Source organism: Pipistrellus hanaki (genome assembly GCF_964339955.1).
Source record: "Pipistrellus hanaki genome assembly, chromosome: 1".
In the NCBI taxonomy this organism is placed as follows: domain Eukaryota; kingdom Metazoa; phylum Chordata; class Mammalia; order Chiroptera; family Vespertilionidae; genus Pipistrellus; species Pipistrellus hanaki.
Window position 1 is genome coordinate 207041912 of NC_140503.1, and position 14764 is coordinate 207056675.

Genomic DNA, 14764 nt, shown 5'->3' on the forward strand with positions numbered 1-14764 from the left:
AACAGGAACCCCAGGTTCTCCTCATAACACCTGATGGATCTGGTGCATGTGTCTTGGGGGGTGGGGAGACCCAGGAAACCATTGGCAACATCAAGTCCCAAAGATATTAGCATTATGTGTGCATGAGAACTGGGTCTAGCGAAACCCACCTTTTCTGCGTGAATGTTACTCAGCAATCTATTTTAGAGTGTTCTAGAAATTGTGAAGTGCCCCATAAGGATGCTGTGTGTCTTTAAGGACACCCCTTGAACAGGGAGCTCTCGGCCTCCTAGGGCTTCATTTACTACCTTTCAACTCGAGAAGAGGAAGTCCCACCAAGCATAGGTCACACCGCTGAAGGTCTGTGGCTGAATTTCACAGGAAACCAAGCCTAAAACAGGCCAGGGAGGAGCCTCCTGCCGAAGGACACGGCTTAGCATTGAGAATAATTCTACCCACGGCCTCACGGATCACCAGCTCCTGCAGCCTCCGAGATGTCCCCTCAGACTCCCGCGCAGGAGACCGACATCTCAGCCTGGGGCCTTTTGCACTCCCCGCGCTGCTCAGGTAAACTAAGTAGGCCAGCTTTATCCGAGTGGTCACCTCCTGTCATATGCGATCATTAGGCAAGAGCTGACACCAAGCAAAGGGGTTTTGCTAGCGGGGAACGCTGTGCCTTCCATAAAGCATCGAACAGCGTTAAAAAGACCAGCTCTCTTTACTCAGTTTTTAGAAATGCCTTCATTCTGTTGGAAGACTCAAGATATCTCCCCATAAAACATTAAAAGACTAACTGTTTTCAACCTTCTCCTTCTGGAGCTGGGACCCCTGACTGTTTGCTACAAAAGCCTGAAGGCCAGGCTGGTGGCTGACTTTCTCAGCTGACCTCTATTAGGACAGCCCCCTAGAAAGGCAGCCTTGACTCAAAGTAGGTCATTGAAAGTAGATGTTGGCTCAAGGAGCTCCTGTGGCTATATGGGGATTTTTTTTTTTAACTTGTCTAAATTGAAAAGACTTTCTTTCTGCCTCGGTGTGACTTTAGAATGGGGCAGAGCATGCTTCCACCCACAGGGATGAGAGCCCAAGTGTGAGTGAAGTTGGGGTAACATGCCCACCTCCAAGGGTGCCAGGAGGCATCTCCACCAGGTGTTTCTTAGAGATGGTAAACTACAATGAGATAGAAAAGAGAAGGCGTGTCATCAGAGTATCTATACTTTATATGCCCATCCTCTGCATGGAATTTGTTAATACAGGCAAGTGTATGAGTATTTGTTTTTTTCATGATCTCATTAGAGAGTAGTCATATCGATATACCACAGCTATGCAGCCTTGTAGAGTCTACAGAGCCTTTGGACACAGTTTCTCATGTGATGATCTTAACAACTTAAATGAAGTTAGCAGGGCACTATCAGGTCATTTGGAAGATGTTGAAAGTGAGGCTCAGACCAGTTGAGGATAGAAAGACAGCATGGAGAAATGGAGAGAGAGAAGGCTTTGAGACCAGTCAAAACTGAGTACGGATGTAGTGTGTGACTTAACTGTGTGTCTGGTGAAGTGGCTGAAACCTCTCTGAGCTTTGGCTGGTATTGGGGAAGCGGGGAGAGGGGCGGGCAGGTGCTGAAACTTGGAACTGGGTAGAATGACCCATTTGGTGGGTTCAGAGTGAGTACAGTGTCTGTATGCACAGGGAGAGTCTGACGAGGAGGGGACCCTGAGGAAGTGGATCAATGGTAGCTATGCCATGTTGTTGCCAAGGTCACACAGTGAGCAGCTAAGCTGGATCTAGAAGGATCTCTTTGGGAACATTGCCACATAAAGCAGTCATACCCACCAGCACCGGCACTTGCCAAGGTCTACCACAACCTGAGTTCTGGAGAACTGCTCCAGGCTAGGCCTACCCCTTCTGGCATCGAAGAGACAGAATGGTCAGAGGGGTTAAGTTATTAAGCAGAGGTAAGTATTTGAATCTAAATTATACTTAAGATTTTTTAACAGACTGAGCCAAAATTTAGTTATCTTGCAAAATAAGTTATCGATAGGACTGAGACACATCAGGTTATATTGGTCAAATATAAGTATTCAATAATAATTTAAAAAAACATTTTGGAGAGCCACCATCATGGAAATATTTTTATGGGTTTGAGTTTTTTGTTTGTTTATTTGTTTATAGTTCTGTGGACAGAATACATTGAGTATTATCACCATGATAATTTTTTAAATATATTTTATTGATTTTTACAGAGAGGAAGGGAGAGGAATAGAGAGTTAGGAACATTGATAAAAGAGAAACATTGATCAGCTGTCTCCTGCACATCCCTTACTGGGGATGTGCCAACAACCAAGGTACATGCCCTTGCCCGGAATCGAACCTGGGACCTTTCAGTCCACAGGCCGACACTCTACCCACTGACCCAAACCAGTTATGACAACTCGGCTTAATTTTAATCAAGTCCTCCAAATAGCAATGACGAGTAGGTTGTCATTTGAGTGCCTGATATGTGCTGGACAATGAATACTCATTGCCTCTCATTTTTTAAGTAGGCATGGTTATTCTCACTCTATAGAAGAGGATACTGAGGGTCAGAGAGACTCCGTGCATTGTCCATTTCACACAGTGAATGAGAGGGAAAGCCAGAAAGGAGAGCCACGTCTACAAAATCCCAAGTTTCTGCTCATTGCACTTTCTCTGAAACTAACCAGCATTCTAGGACTCCCAGATACACCATAAGCAATATGTCTGTGAGTTTGGATTTTGTGGTTCATTGGTGACGTGAATTAAAACACAGTTTCCCAAGCACCTACGCGTGAGAAATGATCCATCCTTAAGGGGCACTCTATATAAGCATCTGCCATAAAAACTAAGATGACCCAAAAGGTCTGGAAACAATATGGAAATTGAATATCCATGTGTTTGAGGGCACAGCCCTCCTTGTGGTAGGTCTCAGTTAAATTTGGTGTCAGATAAAGATGAAAAGTAGCAAACAGGCTGGCTCAACCTCAACCTCTGAGAGGCTCCTGCCTTTGTGGAGTCCTCAAGGACCCACGTTCAGTCATCAGCTTTGCAGATTCGGAAGGCTGATTTCAACCAGGCACTCAGCGTAGATGTGACCCTGGGGTGCTGTCTCACTCTGGCATTCTGACCCATATACCCATGCTCTGTGGCTCTGCTTAAGTATTAAATGCATATACTCAAGTTGCAAGTTCCTTCCCAGGGGGGCAAATCAATGCAGGAAAACAATTATAGTGTAGTGAGCACTATCAGAGCTGTGTGGTTACAATAGCTGAATTTGCCAAGCTGTCCATGGTCTGATGTCTTGATAAGCACCTAGGAACCAGTCTGCCCCATGACTACTTATGGATGGACATCCCTACATCATGTGCCCCGGACCTCCGGGCAAGTCTAGGGGTGTGTTGGCTGACCAGCTCCCTGGGCATTCCCAGAGAGCCCCTACACACTCTCCTTACCCCAAACTCTGCTTCCTTTCCAAGCTCTTTCTCCTACACCTTTACACCGGCCTGAAAAACAGATACCTGGGTTGGAATTCAGACTGTTGGAAAATTTTAGGAAAGCTGTTTAACTTTTCAGAACCTCAAGCTATCCTCTATAAAATGGACTTGCAATACTTAATTTCTGGATTTGTGGTGAGAAATCAGATGCCTATTATACGGCATAGTCTAGTGTCTGGCAATTGTTAAGTGCAATGTAAACAATAGTGTCTATCTTATCATTTTTAGCTCAATCATCATGAGTTTATTTTACCGTCAGACAACCCATCATTAGTTTCTTTGGCCTTTTGTCCCTTTCTAAGAATGTTGACCTCAAGTATTCCTATTTTGAGGCGATTCTACAGAAATCGAATTTTGTCGTTTTTGTATTTATTTTAACTGTTTATCCATCAAAGCCTTAGTAGTATCTCACAACTCCCCTGTTGTACCAATTTCTGAAAATATTCAACTTTAATGAAAAATTATTTTTTTAAAAAAGTTTTATAATGCTTTCCTCACCAATTTTATATCCTCAGTCCTTCGTGTTACTGACACTAGAAATTGTTCAATAACTACCTATCAAACTATACAGCATAACAGTTTGGTCTTCAAGGGAAGATGCCTGTGTCCCCATTCTCTGATGAGAGATACTCGAGTTGTGCCATGCAGCAGCCTTCCTGGGCCTGAAGCTCTGTCTCCCACACGTCTAGGGGAGTGTTAAAAGAATAATAGAAAGGGCAAAGAAAGAGTTAATTATTCGGTGGAATTTAAATTCAGAAATTAAATTCTAAATGCACTTGAAGCTACAAACTAGGTGATGATCTCATCTGAATCCATACTGTGCGTTTGTTCACCAGACAGATTTGGCTCAAGGGACTCTCACAGAACAAAATGAGGAAATTGTTTAATACTGAAAAACCTGAGTCACTTGGATTGTTGCCTTACAGTGAAATAAAATTAAACAGGATGTCCTACATAGCTTTTGGCATTCAGTAAATGGCATTGTTATTATTATTATTATTATTATTATCATCATCATCATCATTATCATCATTATTAAGTATTGCTCTTAGCCCAGTCTTAGTCTATTCTTGGTTAGATTACCTGACTTCTCATCCCCTGTCTTTGGATTTTAAGTGTCTCTCAAACTTCTTTGAGACCTTTCTTATCATGAAATAGCTCCTTAGGAAATGACTGCAATACAGCAGGTGCTTAATAGATGTTTGAAGAATTGATAGTGCATCTATAATTGGACCTGTGGTGTTTGAGAGGTAGAGCTGACCTCTAAGTTGTGGCATATATCCCTGAATCTCAGTCTGTTTGCTTATATCTTTATATTAGAGGCCCAGTGCATGAGATTCATGGTCTCTCAGCCCAGCCTGTGCACTCTCGCAATCTGGGAGCCCTTGGAGATGACCAACTGATGGCTTAGGCTGCCGCAAAGGCAGGAGAGGCTACTGTCACTGCCTCTGCATTTGCCAGCCATGAGCTGTGAGCCCAGCTTCTGGCTGAGCAGCACTCCCCGTGTGCGAGCACACTGACCACCAGGGGGCAGCTCCTGAGTTGAGCATCGACTGGTCATCTGGTCATTTTGCCATTCATTCACTGGGCTTTTATTATATAGGATCTTTTCCCAAATTGTGCCTTAGTATTTCCAATGGAGACTGAGGCCATCACAGTTGGGGATGCTATGCCCCCAGGCCTGTCAGTGCCAGCCCCCAAATGAAAGGAGGGTCAAGGTAAAGAGCTAAAAACAAGGAAATGTCTAATGAGGCGCTTGATAATCACTCTTTTTTTGTTAAGGTCTCATTTTATCTGAACATTAAAGCAACTTTAATGATTAGAGGACATAAAGAAGGGAGAAAGGAAAGAGGAAGAGGAAAATTAAGGAAGAAAAGGAGGGAGGGCAGAATGGAGGAAGGAAGATGAGAAAACAAAGAATGAGAAAAATAGGATAAAGAGACTATTTACTACAAAATGGAATTAGAGGGGAGAGAAAAAAAATCTTACCACAGAAGGAAGGGAACCCTGTCTGTGAAAGAGAAACCAAGAGGCTTTTGGAAACAAAGAGCCCAGAAGAAATCAACTTTAAAACTAGATTCATTGGTTCATGAGGGTTCTTCAAAATAAAAAGTGAATGTGTTTTGCCCTGAGATACTTAAGGGAACTTGTTACCAAGACAGTTTCAAGATCTTTTTTTATTTAAAAAGAAAAAAAAAATGCCCATACATAAGAGCAGGAAAATGAGTGGAGCAGTCTTCCAAAAAAAAAAAAAAAATCTATAGCAATCCATTTGACTTTAAATGCCTCCATTCATTGGAAATCCAATAAAATTAAATGTTACATTTAATTCAATTTAGCTGATTGCCCTGACCATGCTATAGAATTAGGAATCCAATCAGCATATATCTTTTTCTAAGTAGGGGCATCTCTAAAATGCAACTTTCTCATTTTTAATATGAAAATGGAAGAAAATTTTTCTAAGATTGTGAGCCAATTAATAAACAGTTGCATCTGAGAAATCTTGGTTTAGTCAAAATTCATGCATGGGTGGTCTCTCTCTCTCTCTCTCTCTCTCTCTCTCTCTCTCCCCCCACCAACCCACCCTCAACACACCCTTCCCCATCCCTCATCCCCAAATATGCACATATACTCCCTCAATTCCAAATGACACCCATCACTTTCAGAATACTGGATGTGATTGAGCAGAGATAATCAGATGCACGCTGGGTGTATTTTAGATTCAGCTTTTTCCTTGTTTTCCTGTTTTAATGAGAAGCACTGCCCTCATTCAGGCCTTTTCCTCCAGCCTTGACCCAGTTTAAACAGCACAGCTGCCCCTGACCTTCCGGGCTGACTTTCATACTCTCTCCAGCAACCAATAGTTCGCTCCCAGTCATTCCCGATCTCTATTCTGCTTCGTTGTTAATTGGAAGGATGGTGCCTAAACTCTGACATAGACAGAGGCTAGTGTTTTTATAAGCTTTATCTTCAAGGAATACATGAGGAATGTTTGAGAGCCAAAACATTTCTTTATTGTAAAAGCATTGTTTTTCTTTCATGAAATATTAATTTTGGATCAGGTGGAATGCAGGAGAAATGTCTATGAGCAAATGTCTCTGCACGCTCACTTAGAGCACCAGGGATTTCCCAGGGGAGAACAGGACTTCCCCAGGACAAGGAGGAAACTACATGATCCATTGCTTTACGTAGTCCCACCTGTTTAGTGAGCTTATGATACTACTAGAGGCCCAATGCACGAAGATTTGTGCAAGAATGGGCCTTCCTTCCCCTGGCTTCTGGCTCCACCTTCACTCTGGCTGGAGCTGCCTTTCTGCCTTCCTGCCTTCCTGCCTTCCCATGCTGCCCAGAGGCCCCACCCCCAGCCGCTCGGTGCCTCCATATGCAAATTGACCTGCCATCTTTGTTGAGTTAATTTGCATACTCACTCCTGATTGGCTGGTGGATGTCAAGAAGGTATGGTCAATTATCATGTTACTCTTTTATTTGGTAGATAAGGGTGTAATTAGTCCTGGATTAAAACCTATGCCCAAATCCAACCTATTGATAAAGCATGTCTTTTTCTCCTGACACAGGCACTGAGTCCCCAGGCTCAAAATCATAAGGATGTTCCTCATCTGTAGCACCTGTTTGTTTTTTAGTTTAGTTTACTTTTCTGAAATATTTATGTTTTAACCATCAAATCCATTGTCTTTCCAAAATGCCTTTCAATCCCAAAGAAATTTGTGAGCTAATCAAACATAATCAGTTATCCGGCATAGATGACTGGAGCAGGAACCCCTTTACTGCCAGGCCCCAACTGGTGCTGTGTACCTCTTTCACAGGGATCCCTTTCTACCTGGAGGGTAGTGCCTGAGCCTTATAGGGAGGCAACAGAAGACAAAGCAGTGTTTCTCAAACTGGGGTTCATTTTGGAAACCCAAAGACCCACAACTTCTTTGGAGACTATAAGTCTCATGGGAACTCTATTATTAAAATGAAAGCATGGATTTCTAAGTCAAACAAAATGAATTATGAACATATCCTGCCTCCTCTGCCCATACCATAGAACCTGGTATACTGTTCAGCAAGTTTTCTCCCCAGGTTGGCATTTATGATTCAACGTGCATTTGGTGTCTAAGTTGCAGTACAGTTGGCATTGTCCCTTGCTGGAGAAATAAACAGGCATCATGACAAGGGGTGGCCTCACCCTGTGATTCCCAGGGGCTCCTCTGGCCCAGCCTCTCCCTGACCATTGGCCCCTACAGGCAGGCTTTGACTCTTCATGAGGCCCTGAGGGCTGTACCAGTGTCCCCACACAGAGCCATGCTGGACAGATCAGTCCCATTTGTACCAAGTGCCCTGCTGTGACTGACAGATGGCACCTGAGTGTCACATCCACAGCAAAAGCCAAGCTTAGGCTTCAGGGCTGCGGGTAATCAGGAAGGGAAGCTGGGACAATGCCTTGGTTCCTCTAGAAAGTGAATGTGAAAACACGATGAGATTCCCCTGTAGCTGGGGCTCTGCAGCCTCACTGGGTCCCTGAGTCAAAGCAACCACAGGAAGCCCTGACAGTGCCCTTTGACCTCAGGCAGTCTCCAGATCCCAAAACCCTTGGAGAAAGACCTACAGGCCTGGGGGGCTCCTCAGCTTGGAGTCCCACCCCCTTCCATGATCAGAGCCCAGCTAGCAGTCAGGGTTACTTCTAATGCACTTGGTAAAGGAGCTGGGAAGAACCTCCTCTGCTGATCCCACAAGAAGATGCCTGGGTCTCCTCTGGGGGTGGTTGGGGCAGGAACCTCCCTATAAGACTGCCTGCCTGTAACACCTTTAGTTCCACTATTATTTGCAGTTACGTGGTTAGTCTAACTCAGTGGTCAGCAAACTGCAGTTCGAGAGCCACATGCGGCTTTTTGGCCCCTTGAGTGTGGCTCTTCCACAAAATACCACGTGCAGGTATGCACATACAGTACGATTAAAACTTCATGGCCCATGTGCAGAGGTCAATTTTTGGCTCTCAAAAGAAATTTCAATCATTGTACTGTTGATATTTGACTCTGTTGACTAAGGAGTTTGCCAACCACTGATCTAACTTATCACAGTCATTTCCATCGCTATGGGGAAAACACTCAAGGCCCCTGAGGGCAGAGCATTGCTCAGTGGTCGCTGCATCCTGATATCTGGGCAATGCCTGGCACATAGTAGATCCTCAATAAATGTTTGCAGAATACACGGACAAATTCCACCTTGAGGACAGGCACAGGAGCCTGGGTCTTCCTCACTCGTGGCCTGTAGACGAAATGGACAGAATTGGCTGTTTGGTGAGATTAGATGTTCCCAGCATTGTCTTGGTCATAAATGTTTGGGCGAGGTACATTTTCTTGAAACATTTCTTTGAAAATTTGCTCAGAAATAACTCTAAATGTGCGGAGGATTCTTTATGAGCAATGGCAGTTCCTGGGTTTCTTAGGGTGAGCTTGGAACCCAAAGGCAAAGGAAAGTGTGGTTATTTGGTACCTTCCCCAAGAATGAGAAGATGTCAGCGAGTGGATCTGGACAGACGGATGGACAGGACTGACGCTCTCATGTCCGATTGCGTCTGCCCCACTGCCCGTTAGAATACCTGGGACATCAGAAAAGTATCAAACCTGGGCTTCTCCCCAGAACAAGAGTCAAACTTCCTGGGACGCCAGGACTTTGTAAGGCTCCGCAGGTCACTCCTGTGCAGGCAGATGTGAGAGCCAGTGCTTACCCCGCCGGTGGTTCTGAACAGCAGGTCAGGGCTTATCATTTCCTGAGACTGAAACCTGAAGCTGAATATAGGGCACTTTGCTCATCTTAAAGTTCAAGTGAATGTTAATAACGACTGCTCCGCATCTCAGATATCTTATGTCCTCAAGTTCTCCTCAGGTTAGCTGTTGTGTTGTGCCCATTTTACAGATAAGCAAACTGAGGCTCAGAGTGCGTAGAGTTGTCAAAACACATCACAAAATCATGTCCGGGCCAGTGGTTTGCAGCACCAGCTTATTCCACACGAGGTGCAGAGCAGGTTCCTTAAGGTCACTCTGGGTTTGTATGAAGTAAGAATGACAGATCCTATTGGGTGCCTGTGGCAGGGGTGGGGGAGGCATGACAGGCATTCAGGCTCACTCCATTTTCTGGGTTAATAACACACGTCAGGAGGAGAAGGGCCTTGCCTTTCAGTGGTCTGTTACCTCCATGAAACCCATGAACCTGACCCTGCCTGACCGCGCACATCTCAGTCTCACCGCCTCCTTTACTAAGGGGCTCAGATCGGGTGAGAGGGGCTGGGGGCTCTCAGATGGGCCTTGGTCTGTGCCGAGCATAGCAGCTTCCTCGGACAGTGCCACTCATTCTGTCCGGCTGGGGACATCCCCCGGCTGCTCACACTCCATGCCGCTCACTAAGACTCCAAGCTCTGGAAACTCCAAGCTCTTGGCTCTCTCTGTGAGATTTTGAAATTATTTTCATATGGTAAGATATCAGTTTTGAGCTTGTATTAAAATTTCAAAACACAAGCTTCATAAGCACTGGGGTTCCAGGTCAAACGGTTCACAAAGGCTTCCATTCAGGATGCCTGCTGCCCCCTGCCCCCCCCCCACCTGCACCCCCACCCCCGTCCTGTGTGCCCGCCTTGGGCAGCCTCTCCGCAGTTGTGCTCTGTAAGGAAATGAGAGAAGACGGGAACATGTAAGGAACGGAATAGCATATTTTCAAATTTTTAAAGCCATTTTTTTTGTCGCCAAGTATGAAAGGACTGCAGTTTCTTAAATGACGTTTTTTATGGGAACTTTGAGCTGGAAGAGACCTAGTGGGACCACTTGGCTCATTTTCCAGGTGAGAAAAAAAAAAAAGACCCCAAGTGTCCCAATGCCTCATTCAAGGGTGCAGGATGGATAGCAGGCAGGCAGAGAACAGCTCCCCTGACCATCTGCCCAGGTCCCTGGTCCAAGGCGGTAAGCATCGAAGGGGACAGTCCACCCCTTGTGGACCCTTCACTCTGAGCCACTCGCGTGGGAGCGGTCCGTGAGCCCAGACATACATCACCCGTTCTGGTGCCGCCTCAACACCAGCTCCTGCTGAGTTTGGCCCAGGGGAGGCAGTAGCTGGGAATTCAGAGGGAGAGGGGCAGAGTGGGGGCAGGGCAGGGGGGATGAGATGGGGATTCTTGTTCTGCCCGCTACAGCTCCTTCCCTGCGGGTCCTTGGGCTGAACCCACCCCCTTCTCCTTCCATCAGGCCTGTCTCTGGGTTCCACTGGCCCCCCTCCCCCCGCCAGGCGCAGGCAGGGGTGGTGACAGCGGGTCTTTGTGTAAGTGACATAAAGCTCTATTGGCTCCTCCCAGAGAGGGTCCCTGCTGCTGCGATTTGCAGGGTGAATGGCTCAGGATCCCTCCTTGTGGGCGGACACCAGCCCCCAATAAAATTCAGTGTCCCGTGAGAAACAGCGTGAATGCAACTCTGGCAAACATTTCATGGCCAAGTTACCGTCAGAGCAAACGCATGCCTTCCCTACACGCACAGGCGCCCCAGAGCGGAGCCAGCGAGGCAGGGCTGCTGGACCTGCATACCCCGGGGAGGCGCACATTGCCCGCCAGGGACACCCGGCTGGGATGGGTCTCGCTCGCAGCCCCCGCTCCCTCCCCGGGGCAGATGCAGGCAGAAGCCATGCTGGCTGACAGAAAGAGGACAGCCTGTCAGGGAGGGAGCCCCGCCCCCACCCGCTCCAGAAATAAACCAATTTTCAACCTGGAGGGATCCGCTCTCTGTCTCCTCGGAGCAGGCACCTGCATCCCATTTTAACAAGAAGTGACAGGCGCATGTTCGCCAGAATTAGAACATGACGTGTGAGGCCCGCTAACGGTGTGCCCTTCTCTCCACAGGCTGAGCTGAGGGTCCCTCTCCTTCGCCCGGTGCCGCGAGCTATGAACAGGCAGTAAGTACCTCTGTGTGTGCACCCCAACCTCCAAGTGGGGGCAGGACTCAGATCCTGGACTCAAACTAAGGAAGAATGCTAATGCACCCCCCACCCGTGGGAAGGGCATTTCCAAGGTCAAAGCGGAGCCTGAGAGGCCAGGGTCAAGGATGCGCATGTGGGAGTCAGTGATACCTTGCCCGGTCCCAGCGTGCTTTATGCCAGCAGGCCACTTGTCCCCAAAACAGGTGTGTAGTGGGGGCAGGGACGAGGTTCCCAGTGCCAGCATGCTCCAAGGATACCAGAAATATCACCCATCACTTCCCACCAGTGTGAGGGTAGAACTAAAGGACCAGAGGTCAGCACGCATGTTTCCACAGCAGAGAACCTGGATCCCCTCTGAGGGTCCCCCTCCCCGCTCCCCACTCGGGTGGCCACCTGAGTGGGGAGGGGGGCAGGGGTATCCTTACAGGAAACTCTCAGAGTGGGTGTGCGCTTGGTATAGGATTTCCAGTGTGTGCCTGACCTGGCCAAACTCCATCAGCTTCTGTTGTGTGTAAATACCATATGTTAAAACAAACAAACAAAAATGTAGGCCTCCACATTGTAAGAAAAGTGGAGAAAACCTGGTGTCCTGATTTTAAACCCCATCTGTGGTCTGTGCGTTTGCTTTGGCTTGCCAATGGAAGGGCAGTGCTGTCACTCTCTGTGGGGAAGGAGAAGCAGAGGGTGCAGGGGAATGTCTAAGCTCCACGCCTCGTCTTAGAGCGGATGGTGCTGGGGAGGCAGCTACCGCTCTGGGTATGGGAGAGCTGCTTTACCCTCCCTCTGGGAAGCAAGGTCTGGCCTGGGGAGGAAGGCTGCCAGGTTTCTGGGTGGATTCCCAGGCCCAGCAGAACCCTGGTTACAGGGTAACTAGCCAATGCTCCCGGGTGGGCATTGGGCACAGGGTTGGTGTCCAGGGTTACAGGGAGGCAGCACACCCAGCACACTAAGGACTGAGCTCCATGCCTCTGCTTTAAAGAGGAATGAGAGCTGGCGGGTGTGGCTCAGTGGTTAAGCTTCGACCTATGAACCAGGAGCTCAGGGCACATGCCCAGATTTCGGGCTTGATCCCCATTGTGGAGGGTGGGAGAGGCAGTGCAGGAGACAGCCAATCAATGATTCTCATCATTGATGTTTCTATCTCTCTCTCCCTCTCCCTTCTTCTCTGAAATCAATAAAAATATGTTTTTTTAAATGAAAAATAAAGGGGAATGAGATCTAGTCTCCCCTCACTTGCATTAAGTGAGTCATTTTAGCATTACGTAAAAAGTGACCGGGAAGCTCCCCATATGCTCAGGAATCCAATGTCATGGATTCTAAATTGCTCCTGAAGTTGGTAGGCCGTCTCGCTGAACTCTCCCTGCAGCAAGGCCCACTGCTTCCCTAAAGATGCACCGGCCTCAATGATGATGCTGCATTCCTCCCAGCTCCTCCTAGCAGCAGGGGAGGTGGTGGGGAGGGGTGCTGGAGCAGAGCAGATAGGCAGCAGGCCCCATTGACCACAGGGCTGGGGAAGGGAGTGCTGTCCAGCATCCGGGGCCTCTTCACCACTAGGGGCAGTGCTGATAAGTAGCTCAGTGCTCAGCCCTGAGCGCTCTGGCAAAGATGGAGGCCATGAGAGTGATGGCCCTGGGCCTGGCGGGTGCTGCTTTGCGGACTCAGGAAGAGGCTCCCTCACACCCCAATTGGGGACAGATGGCAGAGCAAGCACCCCAGAAGGGCCCAAGAGTAAACCGTGCAGATTGCTTGTCATCTTTCTATATCTTTGTGTCACGTGTTAAAATTCCATGAAACCTACTTTTGAAACTCATGTCATTTCCAGTCACTCATTCAATGATACTACCGTGTTTCCCCGAAAATAAGACATCCTCTGAAAATAAGACCTAGCGCAACTTTGGAAGAAAAAATTAACATAAGACACTGTCTTATTTTCGGGGAAACAGGGTATCTTATATTATGAGTTATATATTATTAAATCTTCTTCAAAATCCCGGTGTTTAAAGGCTGGACTTATATACAGTTCATGATCCCGTATCCACAGTTCTGAAAGTCAAAAGGCTTCAAAGTGCTGGGAGATTTTTGTAACTCATTTGACAGCAAAACTGGGCCTGCAATGAGGAGACGTTACATGCATTCTCTATTTCTCCCTCTTTGCGGGAATGTCCACAAGTTTCACTGTGGAAATATGCATACATTTTGACCGGGTGTTGCTCAGACCGTCTCGGGGATAATCCAGAATATTCAGTACATGCACAGTATTGCTTTTGCAAAACCCAAAACATCTGAATCCTGGGGCCTGTGGAATTTGAATTGGAATAAGAAGGGTGGACCTGCCAAAACCAGTTTGGCTCAGTGGTAGAGCGTCGGTCTGACGACTGAAAGGTCCCAGGTTCGATTCCGGTCAAGAGCATGTATATTGGTTGCGGGCACATCCCCGGTAGGGGGTGTGCAAGAGGCAGCTGGTCGATGTTTCTCTCTCATCGACATTTCTAGCTCTCTATCCCTCTCCCTTCCTCTCTGTAAAAAATCAATAAAATATATTTAAAAAAAAAAAAAAGAAGAAGAAGAAGAAGAAGAGTGGACCTGCCTTCTATCCGGTGGTTCTTTTTATCTTGCTTGACCTTGGCGTTGGACGTTTCCGTTTGTGACCTATAAAGTTTCATGAGGCGGTTTTACTGCCAACATTAAACCTAAAACTATGGCACTACGGTCCCCGTGCTCGCGGTGGCCATGCCGTGTGTCCCGTCACGTGTGACACAATTATCCTGTGAGAGTCTGTTCTTATCTGGGAACTCAGGTTCAGTCAAATGACAGGAACCTGGTATTTCTTTTCTTGCACCGGGGAGCTGATCTCCTCTGTTTATTTTGGAAAGCGTTTTGATGGTAAAGAAAACATAATAGAGTGTGAGCGCCGGGAAAGCCTCGGAGGTGTGGAGTTCACGACCCGCACGTGGTTCTAACAGCTTTATGAGACAGAACGGAGGCCCTTCTTGAAACCTGACAAAGGGCTGGCGACCTTCTGAGACCGTGAGTTAGGAGAGTGTATTGACATCAGAAAATTCCTCTCTGGATTGACATCGGAAAGCCAGCCTTGAGGCAGTGTTAACATTGACCCCATGCAGTTTGCTCAGCAAACAAGAACAACAGTTCCCAGCAATGCTACCCCACGTGACTGCTGCGTCTAGTTGTGAGGATGAAAGCGGGGAGAGGACACAGTATCCCCCAGGCCAGGCATGCTGCAGGACGATTTGCCTTCTCACCACTCAGCGCCCACACCCCTCCCAAGTCACCACATCAGACCCCCGCCTCGGGATAACAC

General features: G+C 47.3%; 1 protein-coding gene across 1 annotated transcript in view; it reads left to right on the top strand.

Annotated features, from left to right (window-relative positions):
* Window positions 1–416: 416 nt before the first annotated feature.
* Window positions 417–14764, top strand: part of CLNK (cytokine dependent hematopoietic cell linker) — a 106982-nt gene continuing 92634 nt past the window's right edge. The window contains exons 1-2 of the mRNA XM_084864389.1: window positions 417–546; window positions 11369–11421. Coding sequence (XP_084720515.1) covers window positions 11411–11421 — 11 coding nt within the window. The 5' untranslated portion in view covers window positions 417–546; window positions 11369–11410. The remainder of the gene's footprint in view (window positions 547–11368; window positions 11422–14764) is intronic.